This window comes from Branchiostoma floridae, chromosome 12 (assembly GCF_000003815.2).
Source record: "Branchiostoma floridae strain S238N-H82 chromosome 12, Bfl_VNyyK, whole genome shotgun sequence".
NCBI classification, from domain to species: domain Eukaryota; kingdom Metazoa; phylum Chordata; class Leptocardii; order Amphioxiformes; family Branchiostomatidae; genus Branchiostoma; species Branchiostoma floridae.
The window spans coordinates 11,266,676-11,284,684 of record NC_049990.1 but is presented as its reverse complement, the minus strand read 5'-3'; the positions used below and the strand labels follow the sequence as shown (position 1 = coordinate 11,284,684).

At 40.6% G+C, this 18,009-nt stretch overlaps 1 protein-coding gene across 1 annotated transcript in view; it reads left to right on the top strand.

The window, feature by feature from the left end:
- Nucleotides 1-149: 149 nt before the first annotated feature.
- LOC118426975 (mediator of RNA polymerase II transcription subunit 12-like protein) overlaps nt 150-18,009 on the top strand; it is a 27,261-nt gene continuing 9,401 nt past the window's right edge. The window contains exons 1-27 of the mRNA XM_035836608.1: nt 150-299; nt 1,460-1,522; nt 1,913-2,059; nt 2,185-2,268; nt 2,615-2,774; nt 3,259-3,461; nt 3,598-3,708; nt 6,817-6,953; nt 7,120-7,184; nt 7,537-7,712; nt 8,205-8,304; nt 8,436-8,572; nt 8,843-8,974; nt 9,465-9,591; nt 10,054-10,262; nt 10,704-10,820; nt 11,199-11,390; nt 12,297-12,428; nt 12,970-13,158; nt 13,733-13,896; nt 14,812-14,920; nt 15,205-15,335; nt 15,548-15,676; nt 16,129-16,270; nt 16,525-16,654; nt 17,215-17,436; nt 17,873-18,007. Coding sequence (XP_035692501.1) covers nt 204-299; nt 1,460-1,522; nt 1,913-2,059; nt 2,185-2,268; nt 2,615-2,774; nt 3,259-3,461; nt 3,598-3,708; nt 6,817-6,953; nt 7,120-7,184; nt 7,537-7,712; nt 8,205-8,304; nt 8,436-8,572; nt 8,843-8,974; nt 9,465-9,591; nt 10,054-10,262; nt 10,704-10,820; nt 11,199-11,390; nt 12,297-12,428; nt 12,970-13,158; nt 13,733-13,896; nt 14,812-14,920; nt 15,205-15,335; nt 15,548-15,676; nt 16,129-16,270; nt 16,525-16,654; nt 17,215-17,436; nt 17,873-18,007 — 3,739 coding nt within the window. The 5' untranslated portion in view covers nt 150-203. The remainder of the gene's footprint in view (nt 300-1,459; nt 1,523-1,912; nt 2,060-2,184; nt 2,269-2,614; nt 2,775-3,258; nt 3,462-3,597; nt 3,709-6,816; nt 6,954-7,119; nt 7,185-7,536; nt 7,713-8,204; nt 8,305-8,435; nt 8,573-8,842; nt 8,975-9,464; nt 9,592-10,053; nt 10,263-10,703; nt 10,821-11,198; nt 11,391-12,296; nt 12,429-12,969; nt 13,159-13,732; nt 13,897-14,811; nt 14,921-15,204; nt 15,336-15,547; nt 15,677-16,128; nt 16,271-16,524; nt 16,655-17,214; nt 17,437-17,872; nt 18,008-18,009) is intronic.

Here is an 18,009-nt window from a genome sequence, read left to right as displayed (position 1 = left end):
AATACCAGTAATCTCTTTATAATTTAGGATCTTAAATAATGTATTTGATACATATTTTAATACTGATAATAATTGATGTAGTAACGTGATCTAAAAATGCTGCGATTGATGATTTGTAAATAATATCTAAACACCCCTGTTTTTAGTGTGTTTGCCCATCGTTCCTCCGGGGAGGCGTGCTATCGTCATCACCCCCAGCCGTCATGGCGGGTGCGACTGTTTGTTACGAGTACCGCCCGCTAAAAAGACCAAGATTAGGACCTCCAGACGTCTATCCACAAGATCCAAAACAAAGAGAGGTAAGGAAGGGAGACTAGGGAAACAAAAACTGGCGTCGATTTTGTTCAGGAGGGTTGGGGATGGGCGATACCGACGTTCCAAAACCCGGTCTTCTGAGACGACAACAAAAAACAAAGCCTAAACCTTGAGCAATTTTCTTGGTGAAAATGAAACACCAAGAATAGAATTTTCGTCATAAAATTCTTTTTCTGTTTAAAGTTAGGTGATTCTTGTAGTCTAGGCATTTTGAACCCAGTTGGTGGTATCTTCATAAAATCATACTGAATACGCTATGACTATAAACATGTAAATTACATTATGCGATGGTGGTAATATCTAACGTTAGACGGCATTTCAAATGATGTCATATCAGTCATAGCAAGATTTAGCAGATAAAGGAAGGCGACAAATGCCGGGTACGGAAGTAGAAAAATAATAAAGATCATGCTTAAGACAATGTGTTTTATATCGCTACAAAATTATGTAGCTAGGCTCAGACGATAGTGAGGTCGTTTATATTGAGATTTATAGTGAGGTCGTTTTCTAGGAACTTGAAAACGAGGAACCAGGAACTTGGAGAACAAGATATCCTTTTATCCTTTTTAGAAAATACAGCTCAACACCAATAACAAAAGATATGGTTTATTTGCTTTGAATTGTTGACTTTGCGTAGCATAACAGAACTAGAACTAGAAGCAAGGTGTTTAAATCAAAGCCCAGAGGTCCTGGGTTTGAGTTCCCTGATATGCTCCAAACTTGGAAAGGCACTTTACACTTACTAGTAATTTCCTCATTTCACTCTTGTGAAAATAATTACCTAGCATTGGTTAGGACAGTCCCTCTGATGAAATGTTAAATGGAGGTCCCTTTATTCTTATTAAGAGCCATACGTCAGGCCAAGGAGGTTAAAAAAGTATTTTTATTATATAATTTTAACCTCCTTGGTCAGGCACATAAAAGAACCCACCAAAACTAACAAAAAGAGTAGGAGTCCTTAGCTTACAGTGTTAGTCAGTAATACTAATAGGTGGTCCAGATATGCAGCTTGTACTTTTCAGTACAAACTGGATGCTTTACTAGGTATGCAATAGCTGATGTAACAGTGATCTTTATGTTGGAGCTTACTCATTCTTCAATTTCTTGTGACATTCAATTCATACTTCATTCTCCCATTGTGCAGGATGAGCTCACTGCCACCAGTGTCAAACAAGGATACAACAACCAACCCAACTTCTCAGATGAGGTAACGTTAGACTTATATATCTTTTAACATGCCATAGACTGGTAAGTGCATAGGTTCATTAAATTTTTTAAAAGTCCTAAAGACATTTAGAATATCATTTGATAACTGTCGTAAGAAACTTTGAAAATAGTTTCTTACAACACATCAACAACAACAACATCATCAGTGATAGAGAAGCAAAGTATGGTGATCGTTGTAATTTTTACTTAATTGTTGTTACTTGATGTTGATTTTGTATTTTTTACATAAACATGATGATTTTTGTATGTATACAAATGTATGTAATACAAATAGCAACAATGTCAACCAAACTCATTATCTTTATAGTATAGTTGTTTCATTTAAGAATGTGTTTGAGCAAGTTGTAAAGTTCTTTATTATTTTTTCCAGCATGGCACAGCCAGGAACTGTAACATTGACACGTCTAAGTTTGGTGAGGCTTTTGCTGCAATCCTCGCTGAAAAACAGAAGCTGAACACTCTACAAGAACCAGGGAGGAAGAAACCACCTATCAATGCTAAAGACAACTTCTGGCCGGTGGGTCTACATGTGTTTTTCTAAAAATACATTTCTTGTCAATAAAATGTTATACATGTTTTGAGGAGTCCTGTATTTCAATGTGCTAAAATTGTGAACATTAAAATTTTGTTTTCTTGTTCTAGGTAACTGCTCGTTCTAGGAGTGCCATCAATGTGTGGTTCCAAGACTTGGCAGGGCAGAAGCCACTCATGGCCCTGTCTAAAAAGGTGGGGATAATTTCAGTGATTATTATATTTCAATCCATATGCAACATGGATTGAAATACATAATTTTTTTTGTTATGGTATTTCCTAAATTGCCCTTGATATTGTCATAATTATCTATGTGAATGAGATTATGTTTTCAGCAATGCTACATATCATGATGTATTTTTTATTTCTACTTTTCTTTTACTAAAATGGATGTCAAAGTAACTGAAGACATGGTTTTCTTTGGCATTTCTTTAATACTGCAGTTTCTTTACAAGCTGCATGCTCGTTCACATGGAAATTTCATGGAAAAAACTTTTATTCTCTTTTGGTGCTTTCATCATCACCTTTTCTGTACTTCCAGGTACCAATATTCAACAAAAAAGAGGAAATCTTCTCGTTCCTATGCGAGTATTCCGTCCCATTGCTGCGTGCAACCTGGTTTGTGAAGATGACCTCTGCATATTACGTCGCCATCTCGGAAGCCAAGATAAAGAAGCGACAAATGAACGATCCAAGCCAAGGTAAAGTGTCCAAACAAGTTCTGTATGTGACACATATTGCACTGTTACATTTACTGTAACAGTGCTAGTAGCCAAGGTTATTCTTATTATGAATGGTACAAGTAGTAGGGCAGATGTATTACTGAGAGAACAAGAAATCAAGACCATAGCATGCCCAGGTCAAAAGATACAAAAATTGAAGGTCTGCTGCAGTACCAAGGTCAAATACCAGGGGGCCAAAATAGACCATGACCTTTTCTTTTTAACAGCTACCCACATCCAAATATCATGACATAATCTATCCAGAGGTTCTTGAGTTATGCTGACCACAAATAACCGGAAACACAGACAGACACACAGGCAAACCCAAAACTATATATCTCCCAATTTTTCATGGAGATAATGAAGAAGACTGTAGAAACACTGTTACTAGTACTGCTTTGTGTTAAAAGTTAAAAGTTAAAGGCTCTATTTTGTGATAATTCTACTACTTGTCTCCCCTCAGAATGGACCCAGGCCATGACACGGTTTCTGAAAGAACAGCTGAGTAAGATCAGTGAGCACTACCAGCAGACCCCCCCTCCCGCTGGGGGATCCCAGTCCTGCTCCAACCTACTGGGGACCAACGGACCAACCATGAGCCAGGACACAGAACAAGCCATGAAACTCTGGCAATACAACACTAGGCTTACCTTCTACTTGTTTCAGGTAGGGACATTTTCATTGGTCAAAATAATTACTGAGGGCAGAACTTTTCCAGAGTATGCTTTTTTCCTCAGCATCATTTTTTGTTCCCACAAGAATCAGCAGGTTGCTGACCTTTACCCTTTGACCTTTGTACCAGGAGGGCCTGCTTGACCGACAGGAACTGCTGACTTGGCTGTTGGATTTGCTGGATCGTACAAAGTCATCGGACGACAGCATGCTTCGGCTGTTCCTTCCGATGTTACTACAGGTAAGCTCTCTTGCAACCGACCAATGAAATCCAGTTGTAGATCTTAGGCATTACTTGCAGTTCCAGCTTTTTCTGTATGGAGGTGTTACTGACCATTTATCAGAGGCAATTGAACAAATGGAAGACAAGACTTTTACAATTGGTGTACTTTTTCATCTTCATAAGGGACCGTACGATATTTATCTGGGGGGAGGGCTGGTGCATTGGAAGTCGGATCAAAAAATTTTTTGATGGCCCTCCCCCCCATCTCAAAAAAATCTAACGTGACCCTCCCCCTCCCCCTCAAAAAAATTGACATGGCCCTCCCCCCGACAGGCATAATCAAACGGGTAGAAAAACAACCGATAAAATAATCTTAATATAGACGTCAGGGCACAAGGGCGCCAGTGATCTCGCCAGTGTTCTCGCCAGGATTTTTTCACAGCGTCGGGGCAGGGGTCTGGGGGCATGCTCCCCCGGGAAAATTTGGATTTTCAAACCCTCTAAAACAGAATTTCCTGCATTTTGAGAGGAAAATTATGCCCTTGAGATTGGATGCCGGTTGCCTTTTTTACTCCCGTTTTTCAGTAATCGACGTCCGCCCTCCCCAAAAAATATGTTATAACTGTAAGCTCGGGGAATCAGCAGTCCGTGATCTGGCCCGGTTATTTTTTGTCCAGTCATGTCTATATGAAAATTTTGGGTTTTGCTTCCAAACAGGGCTCTAGCCAGTGAGTTCGTCAGCCCATGGAAAAATCCTGCCAATTTTTTTCCGACATTGAATAAAGAATGCCTACCTCGTGCGATCGATGTTGCGCCCTCCCGCATCAAATGCTAGTAGTTTTTCCAGAGGATAAAATAACGGCGCCATCACACCTTGTGTTTTTTTTCTATTTTGCCCGATGATTTTACTAGAATTTATCATTTATCGAATCGGTCGGGTTTTACAAGGCCGCGCCGTCATTTTCCACGAGCGTGCGTTTGTTTCGTGCGACCTCAGGTAACCCCGTTTTCGGCGTTAATCTTTGGCTCACCCGGCTGGATTTCTTTTTACATAGAGACCAAGAACGTTATACATTATACGAAGGACGGTGATCTGCTGCGTCTTTGGCAGTGATCAGTGCCGGTGTAGCCTTGAAGGAGTAGCCAGAAAAGACGTCCCAACGTGCTGGGCGCTGCGATCGACAGTCCGTCTGGGGAGGGGGGCGTGCCGCGCCATGTGCCACAGACGACAATGCCAGTGCACAGCCGACTCAATCGACGCTTGACAACAATATTGCGGCCCCTTTTCTGCCACAAATTTTGTCCTTTTGAAACAAAAGAAATGTTGTAAATAAAAAATAAAGTGTAACGGGAGGTGCCCCAACACGGTACGCTTTTTCTTGCGCTCAAACTCATGGCGCTCCATCGCTAGTTGCCTGAGAGTGGTCAAATTTTGATGACTGAATTTTTTACTCATAGATTTGAACAACATACTTGAATAAGAAATGCATTCATGTGCTTCATGAACCTTTCGCGCTGCGTGTTACAAGCGGCAAACACTGAGAGACAATTTCGTGTATGTAACCTTCCAATTTTGTGCTACGCTGGACAGTGTGCCTAACTCGGTACGCTTTTTTTAATATTTTGCTCTCTTCAGAAGTAAGTGGTAAATCTAAGTACACAGAAAAAAATTAATAGTATGATATTTTAGCTTTCTTTTGACAGTAAAATCGTGACTGTATGTACTTCTTGTCTCACATGAGGAAGGCTGTACCTAGAACAATCCAGCTGATGTTTTACGGGCAATGGGCTGAATGCACTGATTGTGAATGCCCGACTAAAAAAAACATTACGAAAAAATGACACCGCCAACATCAACAAAACTCTGTCTGATTATATGAAAATATCATCTACATCTCTCTGCCAAGTCTTATTTTCATAGACAGCAAGAATCATTTGTTACAGTCAAATAAATCTTTGGAGCGTTCTCTAGTCTGCCACCTTCACGGCCACACTCCCTTGGGAGTACAGTGGTGACAATGTTTATGTCGCTTCCTTTTGGTTTCTTTTCTACTCAACAAACATTTTAAGACCCATATTCATAGTGTTTTATGGAGCTTTATTTATGTGTATCATGGCAGTTGTGTGACTGCTTGGATGAGTTCGTATAGTTAGCGACACAAGCCGCCAATACGCAGAGGCCGGTGACAGCAGTGATTCAGCACTGTCAACATTACTGTTAGAATTCTGTTTAAAAAAACATGAAGTAAATATGTTAAAGTATACTTGGAATGCAAATTAAAGCTGTGTGCATGGACTTGGTTTATTTACCTTTGTAATCAGCATAGTCAGTGGCAACAAACACGGTGCACTTATGAATAATAAGATCAGCAAAAAATCCGTACCGTCTTACGACGGGGACCGTCTTAGGGCGGCCCCCGTTATAGTTTTGGATTCTTCACATATTTACCGCGCACCGCTTTTGTAACTTAAATATTTGGGGAAACTCCGGGGAGCCGAGTGCGTCTTTCCAGAAAAAAATAAGTCCGGAGACGGAATGACGTATGCCTGGCGGGAACGCTGGTCCAGGGCATTGCCACTTTGGGGGACCTAGGGGGGCGAAGCCCCCCCGGAAGCTCTTGCATTTTAGGCTATTCAGAAGGCTTATTTTATCAGTTTTAGGGCCATGTCAAGATATCAAAACAAAAAATAGTATAAACAATTCTTTCAAAAAAATTAACATGGCCCTCCCCCCTATCTCAAAAAAAATTAACATGGCCCTCCCCCCACCTCAAAAAAAATTAACATGGCCCTCCCCCCCTAACGCACCAGCCCTCCCCCCTGATAAATATCGTACAGTCCCTAAACAATCAAATTTAGTGGTTCTTGGTAACAGTACTTGCAGTTCCAGCTGCTTCTGTAAGAAGGTGTTACTAACAATTTATCAGAGGCAACTGAACAAATGGAAGACAAGACTTTTACAATTGGTTTGCGTACAGTACTATTCATTTTCACAATCAATCAAAATGTGGTTATTGGTAATGGAACTTGCAGTTCCAGCTGCTTCTGCTAGCTGTAGGAGGCACTACATGCCAACAATTAGATGGTGCAAATGATTTTGAAAACGATATTTTCTTCCCTCTTTAGTACGTGGACGACTTCGTGCAATCCCAGCAGCTGAGCCGTCGCCTTGCGTACACATGTGCGAAGAAGATCGCCATCATGTGCAGCGACTCCCCCTGTGCTAGTGCAGCCCTCAACAACCAGTCTTCTGTAGGGCAGGGGTAAATTTCATGTCTACATTTCTTCTTACCTTACTCATGGTTTCTGATCCTTGGCTTAAGCCATTTATATATAGAATTTACGTAGAAACTGACATATTTTCATGTGTTTTGCCAATACTCCTGTTCTAAGTCATGTAAGAAGTATAGACCTCTGGTTTTATTCCAGGTCTGCCAACCCTGTGTCTGCTGTGTATAGTGAAGTACAACACTGCTGTCACCACAGAGCTGTGGGTGAGTAGTAGAGCTGGAGACATTTGACATAGTTTTGTGTGGAGGGACAAGATGACACTTTGAATAGATGTAGTGGAGCTTGTAGAAAGCCAAGAAAGATTTGAAGATAGAATGTGTCTGATTATGGCTTGTGAACAGTGTCAGCCACAGTTTAAGATTATTCCACAACCTCTTTCTTTTCCTGCACCTGGTACATTGTCATCTAATTATACAACATCTGATCTGTTGTACTACATTCCCTCCCCCCTACAGTGCTAGATTTGAGCTGTATCTTACAGACTGTCATCCTTGCTTTGATGTCCCAGTTATTGTATAATGCCTGATCTGTTGTACTTCACTCCCTCCCCTACAGTTCTAGGTTTGAGCTGTATCCTACAGACTGTCACCCTGTGCTGTCCCACTGCCCTGGTGTGGAACGGGGTGGGAGAGTCCAAGTCCAGCGCAGTGACGGGGTCCCCTCTAGACATCCTGCCCTGCGCACCCTCCAGTCTACCTCTGCCTGCTGGGTTATCTTCAGCAGCCAATCAGGTGGGGGTTTACATAGGCTTAGGATGTTTTCATGGTTTGCTGTGATGATATGTCTATGAAGGTTAGCCACCTAGGTAGTGAGATATGCCAATTAGCAATTTTACTCAAGGAAGTTGAAGCAACTGTATATGATTTTGGAAACTGTCAGACATTACAGATAACATCCAATATCTTCTGTCAGTGACACTGGAGAGATCTTGTTGAAGAGCAGGTTTTATATCCTAACTATGGATTGATATGCAAAAGAGTTGGAGACAATTTGAAGTCATGCTGTGATGATGATCAATGTTTAGAATGAAAACCAAGGTATCATTGATTGAATGAATAAACTTTAGTGCTTATATGGTACATTGCAAGTCAACCTCTATTAGACAACAATACTAGAAGGCTATTCTACCCTACATTTAGACTTACAACATATTATAATAGCTGGACACAATAAAAACTCAAAGAATGTCATTTTCATTTGATGTGCCCCCTCACTCGCTTTAGATTCGTAGTAACATACGGGCGCGGGAAGACGAGATCAGACAGCGAGGTCAGGCTGCGGAGGTCAAGTGGTCCTCAGACAAGTGTCAACAGTCAAGAACAGGTAGGCTTGAACTTTGACCTTGTAAAAAAAATAGTAGACATTGCTACAAATCTTGATTGCTGATCTTTGGAATGCTGAATTAAACATAACATATTATTAACATGTTTTTTCTTGTTTTGTTTGTCCCCCAGGGTCCACTATCAGTGCTATGTTGAATGTCCTGGAGATTTTGGACAAACACACATTTGACCGAATGGATTCCAACAACTCCCTGGACACCCTGTATAACAGGATATTTGGTAGCTCCCATGGCAAGAATGGTGCTGAGGTAATACTTGTCAGGGATAAACCATTCAATCTTGTAGGGGTGTTGGGCATTTGAAGGACAAAGGAGATCAGGAAAATACGGTTTGCACAAGTATGCAGATATCTGAAAAGTCTACCAATAAGTTTTAAACAGTACTTGCTAAAATGGTTCCTAAAAACATATTTGCTTTGACAGATATTTAGTAATTAGTTGCCGTTTTGTAACCCTAACAGTTAGATTCTTCAAACATGTTTTTTTAGAATTCATTTGATGTTTTGTTTCAAACCACAGTGTTCGTCCAACAACGATGCCATCATAGACTTACTTTGTGAATGGGGAGTGACCACTAAGAGAGCGGGGGAGCACAGGGCCATGGTGGTGGCATATCTACTGGAAAAACAACAGGTTGAAATGGAGACAGAGGTGGGTAGCTGACACCCTGTGGTGTTCAATTACATGATGTAGCAAGTGGTAGGACAGAGTTAAAGGGGCTGGTTGCCACATATATGTGTTTGAGTAAACAGACCAATAGTTTATTAGGCTATACCATGTAAAGGTAAACATGATGTTTTTAGAGTAGAGTACGTGTAGATTATAATGGTTTCAGCCGGGTAGTTGTGTCGACTCTAGTTTGTGCCGCTCTTCAATTTAGCTTACCTATGTCGTTGGTCCTTTTTGGTGGTCTGATTCTCTGTAGTCGTAGATAACTAAATAAGCTTTTTTGTGCCCATTAAAACTCGGTTCCAAACTGTTAACACTTGGTGCCATAACCAATTATTCAGGAAGACTGTTTCACCAACTGACAACACAATTTGTGAAGTAATGTTATCGCATATTTACTTGCAAATGTTACCTTAGTTTCTAGTGTTTGTTGTTTTTTGATGTTTAAAACTTTACTAATACACCAATACAGAGGTTGGGTGAGATGGAGACTATGGATGAGAAGGAGTCCATCTCATCTGCGTCACTAAGCAACAACGGCCTGCCTCCCTTCCAACAGCTGCTCATGAGGTTTCTAGACACCAAAGCTCCAACACTAGGTAACAACATTTATTGTTGCATCTACATCATGTGAAGTTGTATGTAGTATAAGTGGTGATTAAAACTTCTCTGCACATAAAAGAATGTCATGTTGTCAAATGGACTAGTGGGTAGGCAACAACCAGATCTTGAGGTCTTGGTTATAATTTTTGGCATTCCTGGTTTGAAAGTAAAAATTGTTTCCTTGGGAAAGACACTTTGCATGTCACCTCACTCCACCCAGGTGTAAAAATGGGAACCTGATTTCAGTTAGGGGGGTAAAAGGTGATAGGAGAAGGTGGATTGGCTCCACCTTTCAGCACTGTGCCCTAAGGCCTCAAAAAAGCTATGGGACTACAGAGGATGACAAAAGCAGAAGAAGGTACAATTCAGCAGCAGTAGGTGGAGTTCATTTAAAAGTTGTATGTAGACAGTCAGATCATGATTGTGTTGATTATGATTTTTTTGTCCTTGTACTGAAGACAATGGTGAAGAACTGAGCGACGAGGATCGCCAAGCCTTTGCCAACCTGGTTCTGCTGTTCAGCGAGTTGATACGCAGCGAAGTGTTCTCCCACGACGCCTACATGTGCACGCTGATCTCACGCGGGGACCTCCTGCACACCCCTACTGACTCAGAAATGGTAGCTCCCAGCCCTATGCCAGACAACAAAGGGGAACAGGCACATAAGGTACAACCGATCATTTGCAAATTTTACACAGTTCTTAGTAACCTAAGAATTTGTACAATCGTTGACTTACTCTCACTCAGTCCCAAAAGCATGTAAGCTCATATTAGCCATAGAGGTAATCTAGTCCTTTTCAAGAGGCTGTTAATTGTTGTTAGGCAAAAAGTATTGGACATCCTCAAGCCAACTGTACTCACTCACACCACACCTTCACCAAGAAAAGAAGCTGGAAGAACATCTCTGCCAGAAGAGTGAGGGGGTACAATTGGTTGGCTTCAGGTTGTCCACTACTATTTGCCTAACAGCAATTGACAGCCTCTTGAAAAAGATTGAAAGAATGTAGCAGTTTTAAAAAGAGTACATTCTCTGCACAAATTGAGTTTAAAGGTTATCAAAAAGCTGTAGAATGGTATCTAATAGACAGTGAATGTTTACTATACACAGTCAGAGAAGTCCAGTTCCCATCTGGAGAGACTGTTACAGACAGACCTGGAGTCAGACCTGGATCAGCTGGACCTGCTACATCCGGAGGTAGAACCAGTGGACCAAGAAGATGAAAAGGTAATGCTTAATACTAACAGAGTACAAAACAATGGAGCAAAATCTACTTGTAAAATTTCTAATAACAGGGTTCATCTTTTTGTTTCTTGATTTTTGTGTTAATTGTTATTTCATAATGATGATTGACAAATTTCAATAAAGAGCTTGACTGATGTACACAAAAATTACTACCTTTAGTTACCATTTTTAGTGCAGACATATATTTTACAGTAATCATGATCTTGTGAAATGTTAGGCTGAAGGCCTAAAAGTAACACATGCATAGGTAGGACTAGTAAAGGTTTTATATGTACAAACAGCTAACAGCACCATTACATGATTATATAAAGTGCTAATGTTTGTTAAAATCTAGCCTAATACAAATTTGCCATGTACCAGGAAACCAAGATGGAAACAGAAGAAGACAACAGTAAGACTTCGGGACAGCGCCAGGAGCAGAACAAGTCCCTGCGACACATCCAGTTTGCGCGGAACTTCCCGCTGCCCCACGACAACTCCGCTCACGAACACAACCAACGGCTGGTACTGCTGTACGGGGTGGGGAAAGCTCGCGACGAAGCCAAGCACCAGGTTTGTTGTCAGTTATTTTATCAATCATTTTCAGTTTAAAAAAAACAATTGTAATATAAAACACCATCAACTTTCAGCTCCACCCCAGAGGTGTTGCCAAAAATTGTAAAAAAAAAAAAGGAAAATGTGAATGTTTAAGTTGTTCAGGGCTTGACATTCAACTTGTGGAATAGATGCAGGGTTAGACAAGTTTTCAAAAATTCACTTGTCCTATCGGGCAAGTACATTAAAAATTTACTTGCCCGAACCAAATTTTCACTTGCCCGAAATTCAAATTACATTTTTCTATGTGTTTTCACTTTCATGAATTTTCACTTTTGTTAAGAGACCACGTCTAGCAAAATAATAGACATTAAACGAGGACAGCAACAACAACAAAATCGATGTCTCTACTGGCTTAAAAATGACATGGTCAATATAGGCAGGCATTCAGCCCCATGTGCTGTCACACTCAGTGGTAATTTGAGCGGGTCACATTTGGAAATTCTTACTTGCCCGTCGGGCAAGTGGGGAAGCACTTCTGCTTGCCCGAACAGCACTTTTACTTGCCCAGAACAATCGGGCTAATGGACTTGTTTAACCCTGAGATGCACATCATAAGATATTTTGAGCGCACAACATAAGATTGTAAGAATAGAATATTAGCAACATTACAAGCCGTAATGCCTCTTATCAAGACTTTGTATCTGAAATTCCTATAGTTAGTCTCAAATTTTGAGCAATACAAAAGTTATCCTTTTTCCAATGCTAAGTATGCTTTACGAAGTTTACATTTATCTTTAAGTATGTGACCCAACACAAGTCCAAAATTCTAGGTGCACCAATGCACATGTAGTACAAATGTATATGCACCCAATATTTTTCGCCTTTTTGTGTGATCTTAACCATTTATTGTTGTGTTATCAGGTGAGAAAAATGACCAAAGAAATCCAGAAGGGCCTGAACAAGCTGGGAGGAGTGGAGAAGAAGGAGGAAAGTAAGAGTAAGAAACAGAGCAAGTCAGACACACCTGTGGACCTGCGGGGACTCAAGGAAAAGGTGGGAACTATTAGTTAACTTAGCTTCTTTTAAAGAAGAAAATTTACGTTGTTATCTTTGAACAGAAGGTAGAGTTTCAGTCCTAGATTATTGAACATTAGTGTCATTACAAAAAACGCAATCAAAGAGGGAGACATAGTTTCTCCATCATTTTTAAGTCCACTTGTCATCTATGCAGTAGAATCTATATGCTAGCATTCTGCAGTCTGAAAAAAAGCTGCTAGCTGATACATTGACATCCTGTCAGTAGGAAAAGCCTTTGAGAGTTGCTTTCCAGATCCAGATCTTTCTAAAAATGTAATATTTCCTTCGAATTATCATTACCCCATTTACCTACTCAGTATTGGTAAAATGCCGGATAACCCTCAGATTCTATTCAGTCGCTGAAAAGATACAGCGGATTCAGTGGAAAAATCTTGCCACTTTTAAAACTTATCCAGATACTTGAGAAACTTTTGTATTACTTGGATGTCAAACCTTCATCAGTAGTCCTTCTCCTTTCTTATTTACTAACAGTAACAAACCAACTGTGTTTTCCCAGGTGCAACAGCTGACGTATTTTGACCAGCACAGTGTGACCCACACCTGTACACACCACATCCTGGAGCTGGTGTCAGGGTTCCTAGCAGGGACCAATTCCCACCTCCCCCCTATAGAGCACATTACCTTTGTACTGGACCTCATGGAACTGGCACTCAACATACATGGGCTGTTGGACTTCACCATTCAGGTAAAGGGGGAGTCTTAAAATGACTTAAAAACCAATATAGACCACACCAAATGGAATTTAAGAGTATCTTTTAATGCAGACCTTTTTAACTTTCTGTTGACTCACTGGATACATTTCCTTTTTACATGCCTTTCCAAACATTGTTTTTCTAGTTCTGCCAAATTTTTGCCATCTGCAATTCTTGTTTTTGATGTTCATAATACAGATGGTTTCCAACTCTGCAGATTAGAACTATCATCTTTTTCGTTTTCATTTCGTCCAAGTCTTGACATTGGCAGTTCTGTAGATTTTGCTTTCACCAAAATGTGATTATACTGACTTACTGATTTAAGTCATTTTGCTAACACAACATGCAACCTCCATGCATTAATTGGTATTTTTGCAACTAAAATAAACGTACATTTAAGTAATTGAGATTTGATTCAAGTGAAAGCTCATGTGTGTCGGTAAAATCCAAATTTTGTACAATTTGAGTTTTGTCCCAACACATTAGGAAAACAGTGATCAAAAGTAACAGAAAGATGGAATTTACCACCATCGCGGTTGTACATTAAGATTGTTGTTTTTCCTGCAGCTGTTGACAGAACTGAGCCAGGTGGAGGCAGAACTGATGCTGAAGTCCTCCAGTTTAGCTGGCTCCTACACCACCAGTCTGTGCCTGTGTATCGTGGCAGTACTCCGACGTTACCATGCCTGTCTGCTGGTGGACCAGCAAAGATCAGTCACTGTCTTTGAAGGGTGAGAAATGTCGTTTATTTAAATTTTCTTTTTACCTTAAGTTTATGAAAATGAAGGTGTTGTTTTCTGTCTCTTTGTTTGCTATCTTGGTGTCAGTCTCTATTCACTGGAGTATTGTAGAGTGCCAGGATAGGAGACAGAAAATGATGTATTAGTAGCCAGGAACTGGCAGGATGGGAAGGTTGCTTTGGCGCTGGTCCACCAGGCTTGCAGGAAATTGCATAGAGAGATATTGTAAGAAATTCACAACTATGAATAAAAACATAAGGTCTAAGACTCATAACACAGTATTTATCCGCGACCCCCGTCCCCAAAAGTAGTTCGGGTTAAAATAGTGCATCGCGGTACTTGCAAAGGCCGTATTTATTCTTCCGTGCACGACAGCGAGGTGGAATCTGTGGTGAATAGCAGAGGAATACATCGGTGTTCATACTGTATAAGTTGGATTACGTCGCTTTTTCGGCCGACGGGAATTTGCGCCTTGATATGTTACCGGCACTTCCTGTTCGACGCCTGCAGTTCCATGACCTCCGCTGGGGGTCAAATCAAAGTGTCTGTTATGGAAAAACGAGCCGGCAAATCTATGCTCATCTTCTGATATTTTGTAGCTTGTACCCTCAACTTCAACATACTAAATTCTTGTGAATTGTATCTGCACCCTACTATAGGTTTTGAGTCGTCGAACCACCTCACTTTGGGGTCCTTAACCATGTAAATCCCCATACCCGAAAAACTGTGTTCTGAGACCATAACAGCAAATTCACAAAAAATGCTCCCCCCCCCAAATATTCACAAAATTTTTAAAAAAATTTCACAATAAGAAATTTTTAACTCTCATTTAAAAATTACTTTTTACAATTGAAACATTGTACTCTTTCATTTAATGGCATTGCCTGTTTGCTTGTTGTATTCCAGACTGTGCAGTGTAGTGAAGCATGTTGGGAACCCTTCGGACTGTTCCTCTCCTGAGAGGTGCATCCTGGCCTACCTGTACGACCTCTACACGTCCTCATCGCATCTCAAGGTCAGCTATCCCAGCAGGCCATTGGGCACTGTTGTATCTAGTATGTACATTGTAAAGTATGATATGTTTAAAGTGTTAAAAAAACAAGATGTTATTTGAATGTGTTCTTTTTGTTGATAGGTTTTGAATGGATCTTTGTCATTTTCTATTATAAACCAAGAAGATTTTAATAGTCAAAAATTATAACAGGCAAAATACTAGCTGCAATTTCTGCAGAAGTTCAGTATGTACATATATTTGCCAGGAATATGTTAATGGTACACTTTGGTTAATGTTTTTTTCAGCAACGGTTCGGAGACGTTTTTAGCTCAGCCTGCTCTCGAGTGAAGAACACCGTTTTTGTCAGTATCCAGCCATCAGCGTCTAACCTCCTGTGGAACCCTGACTTCATGTTAGACATCGTAGAAAACCCCAGGTGAGCCTCATACTTATGTTTTACCACTCATTTAAATATTATGTTTCTTATAATTGTGCTTCTTGCTATACTTGTGACTCAATTGTAAGTCTTAGAATGTTTCTTGAAAAGAAATTTAGGTAGAAAATACCAAAGTTTTAACGATGATCCTATAATGTTCCTTGACTATTCTAGACCATACAATAGAATATTAAGCCATATTGTTGTTACAGGATAAACGTATTACAACAGCCGAGAGAACGCTTGTCGCTGGCCAAAAAGTTGAACGAGCACCCAGCCAACCGCTACAGCTTCGTGTGCAATGTGCTACTGATCATCTGTAATGGACAAGACATTAATAGGTTTGTACAACTGACAGTAATTCTTGTTTGTTTGTATCATAGACTTGGTAAACCACCTCATGGTGTAACACAACAAGTCTGTACTGAACAGTACAAGCTGCATACATGTATCTGATCCACTTACATCAGGACCATTGTGGTGGGTTCTTTAACGTGCTGAAAATGTGTCTCTCCTCAAAAATGGGCCTCTATATGGTATCCTATCGAGGGATGTTCCTAACTGAAGCTAGGTACTCATTTTCACTTTGATCAAGAGTTGAAACCATCTGGATCTGTCAGGGATTTAAACTCAGTGCCTTCAGGTTCTCTCAGTTAACAGCCCTAACCACAAGGCTACTGTTCCACTAAGCACTTCGTCATGCTTCAAGTTTTTGCATCTCTAAGTGTCCTGAAATCTTGAAATTTTCCCAGACAAGTTATTCAATGTTGTTAAAATCTCTTTAATTCTACAGGATCAACGAGATATCTGTTCTCTGCTCTGAACTGACTGCGTTCTGTAACTCACTGAGTTCTGAGTGGCTTGGCGTACTCAAGGCTCTCTGCTGTTCATCCAATCATGGGTGTGGCTTCAACGACCTCCTCTGCAGTGTTGATGTGAGTAGGCGATATTTTGTACTGTAAAATGTAGAAATGTTTGCAGTGGTTATATTTTCATGGTAGCAAGAAAATTGAATATTCCTGGTGGTTTTGAGTTTGAGGTTACCGTAGCATCATATACAGTAGTCACTTACTGAAATGGAAAAGTTTCTGTTTTTACAGTAGCTCATTTTTCCAGTGTCATGGAATACTGCACTTTTTCTTTGCACCACATGGCACTGTTGTGACATGTTTTGAATTTGTCCCCATAGGTAGGAGACCTGTCCATCCATGACTCACTAGCAGTGTTCACAGCTATCCTGATCGCTCGGCACTGTTTCAGTCTGGAGGACTTCGTCAAACATGTGGCTATTCCCGCACTCATGGCTGCCTGTCCCTCTGGTATGTACATGTCAAATATAGTAGCTGTCCAAATGTTTTGTTGACGTCTCTGTTGTTGGAACCTTTGAATATGTCCCAACTCAGTGAATGAATTTAGTTTGCACCCTTTCTTTGATGTGGTTGCTTTGATAGACTTTCATAAGTCATATTGATACAAAGGTTGTCAACAATGTATAGCTGCTAATGTATAGATGTTTATATTTTACCATTAACAATACTTCCAATGCCATTGACAATTCTTGGGAAAGCCATTTGTGCACTTTGTCCCGAGGGCAATTTTTTTACTACAATGAAACATCTGCTTTTGATTTCTCCTACTCTAGACAGGATATGTTCATGATCTTTGGGTGGAAGATAGCTCTTGTGCGTGGGATGTAAGTGACATACATGTAGGTTTCATCCCCCAGCAGCCTGTTCTCAAACTGCTGGGGCATATTTGTTAGAAATCTTGAAAGAGGATAACTCTAGAAGGAGTCTATGGATTTTCATGATACTTGGTATGTAATATGTACAGTAGTTTTAGCGATGATGAACATGATTATTTATTCATGCATTTCCAGCTGGAGGAGATCAGGATGCGGAGCCAGGTGCGCGCCTCACCTGCCACCTGCTGCTGCACCTGTTCCGCCGCAGCTCTTCGGAGCCGGTGGACGCCAAGAAGCCTGGCCACCGCAACATCTTCCACATCAAGTCATCGTGTGACCGCCACCTGCTGTACGCTGCACACAACAGCATGAGTGTGGGGGCTGTGCTGGCTGTACTGAAAGCTGTACTGATGCTTGGTGAGATGTCAACTGTCGTTCTGGTATTGTGTAGATAAAGCAAAGTGTTTTGTTGGTTTTGAACATGAACACATAACTGTAACAGGAAAGTCTTAAGTTAAGTTTGGTGAGAAGCTTATTATAATAACTGTTTCTGTGTAGCTACGTTTGTTTCTAATACTAAAATACAAAGTTCAACTTTAAGTTGGATATTAGTAGCTTTGATAGTCATGAAAAAATGTTCTCTAATGACCTAGAAATTGGAGTTTCAACATGTGACTTTGCAAGGTTCAGTGATGCAAGGAAGCTTATGATGCACATTGTGTTTTCCTAGGATTACTAGCCAATTATTGTAACTTTTGTGTACTTTGTATGTAAGCTACTGTATCTGTTACAGTAGTCCTGACTTTGTTGATTCTGGATTTTAAGACCTTCCTGCTCTACCTGAATGATACAGGTGATGCCGGCCACACCTCGGGAGGTCCAGGTAACAATACAAACTCCTCAGGTGAGATCAGCATCTCCAGCCTCTTCGCCCCCATCTCTGGACTGGATGACCTTGACCTTGACATTGGGGGAGGATCAGGGTCGCGT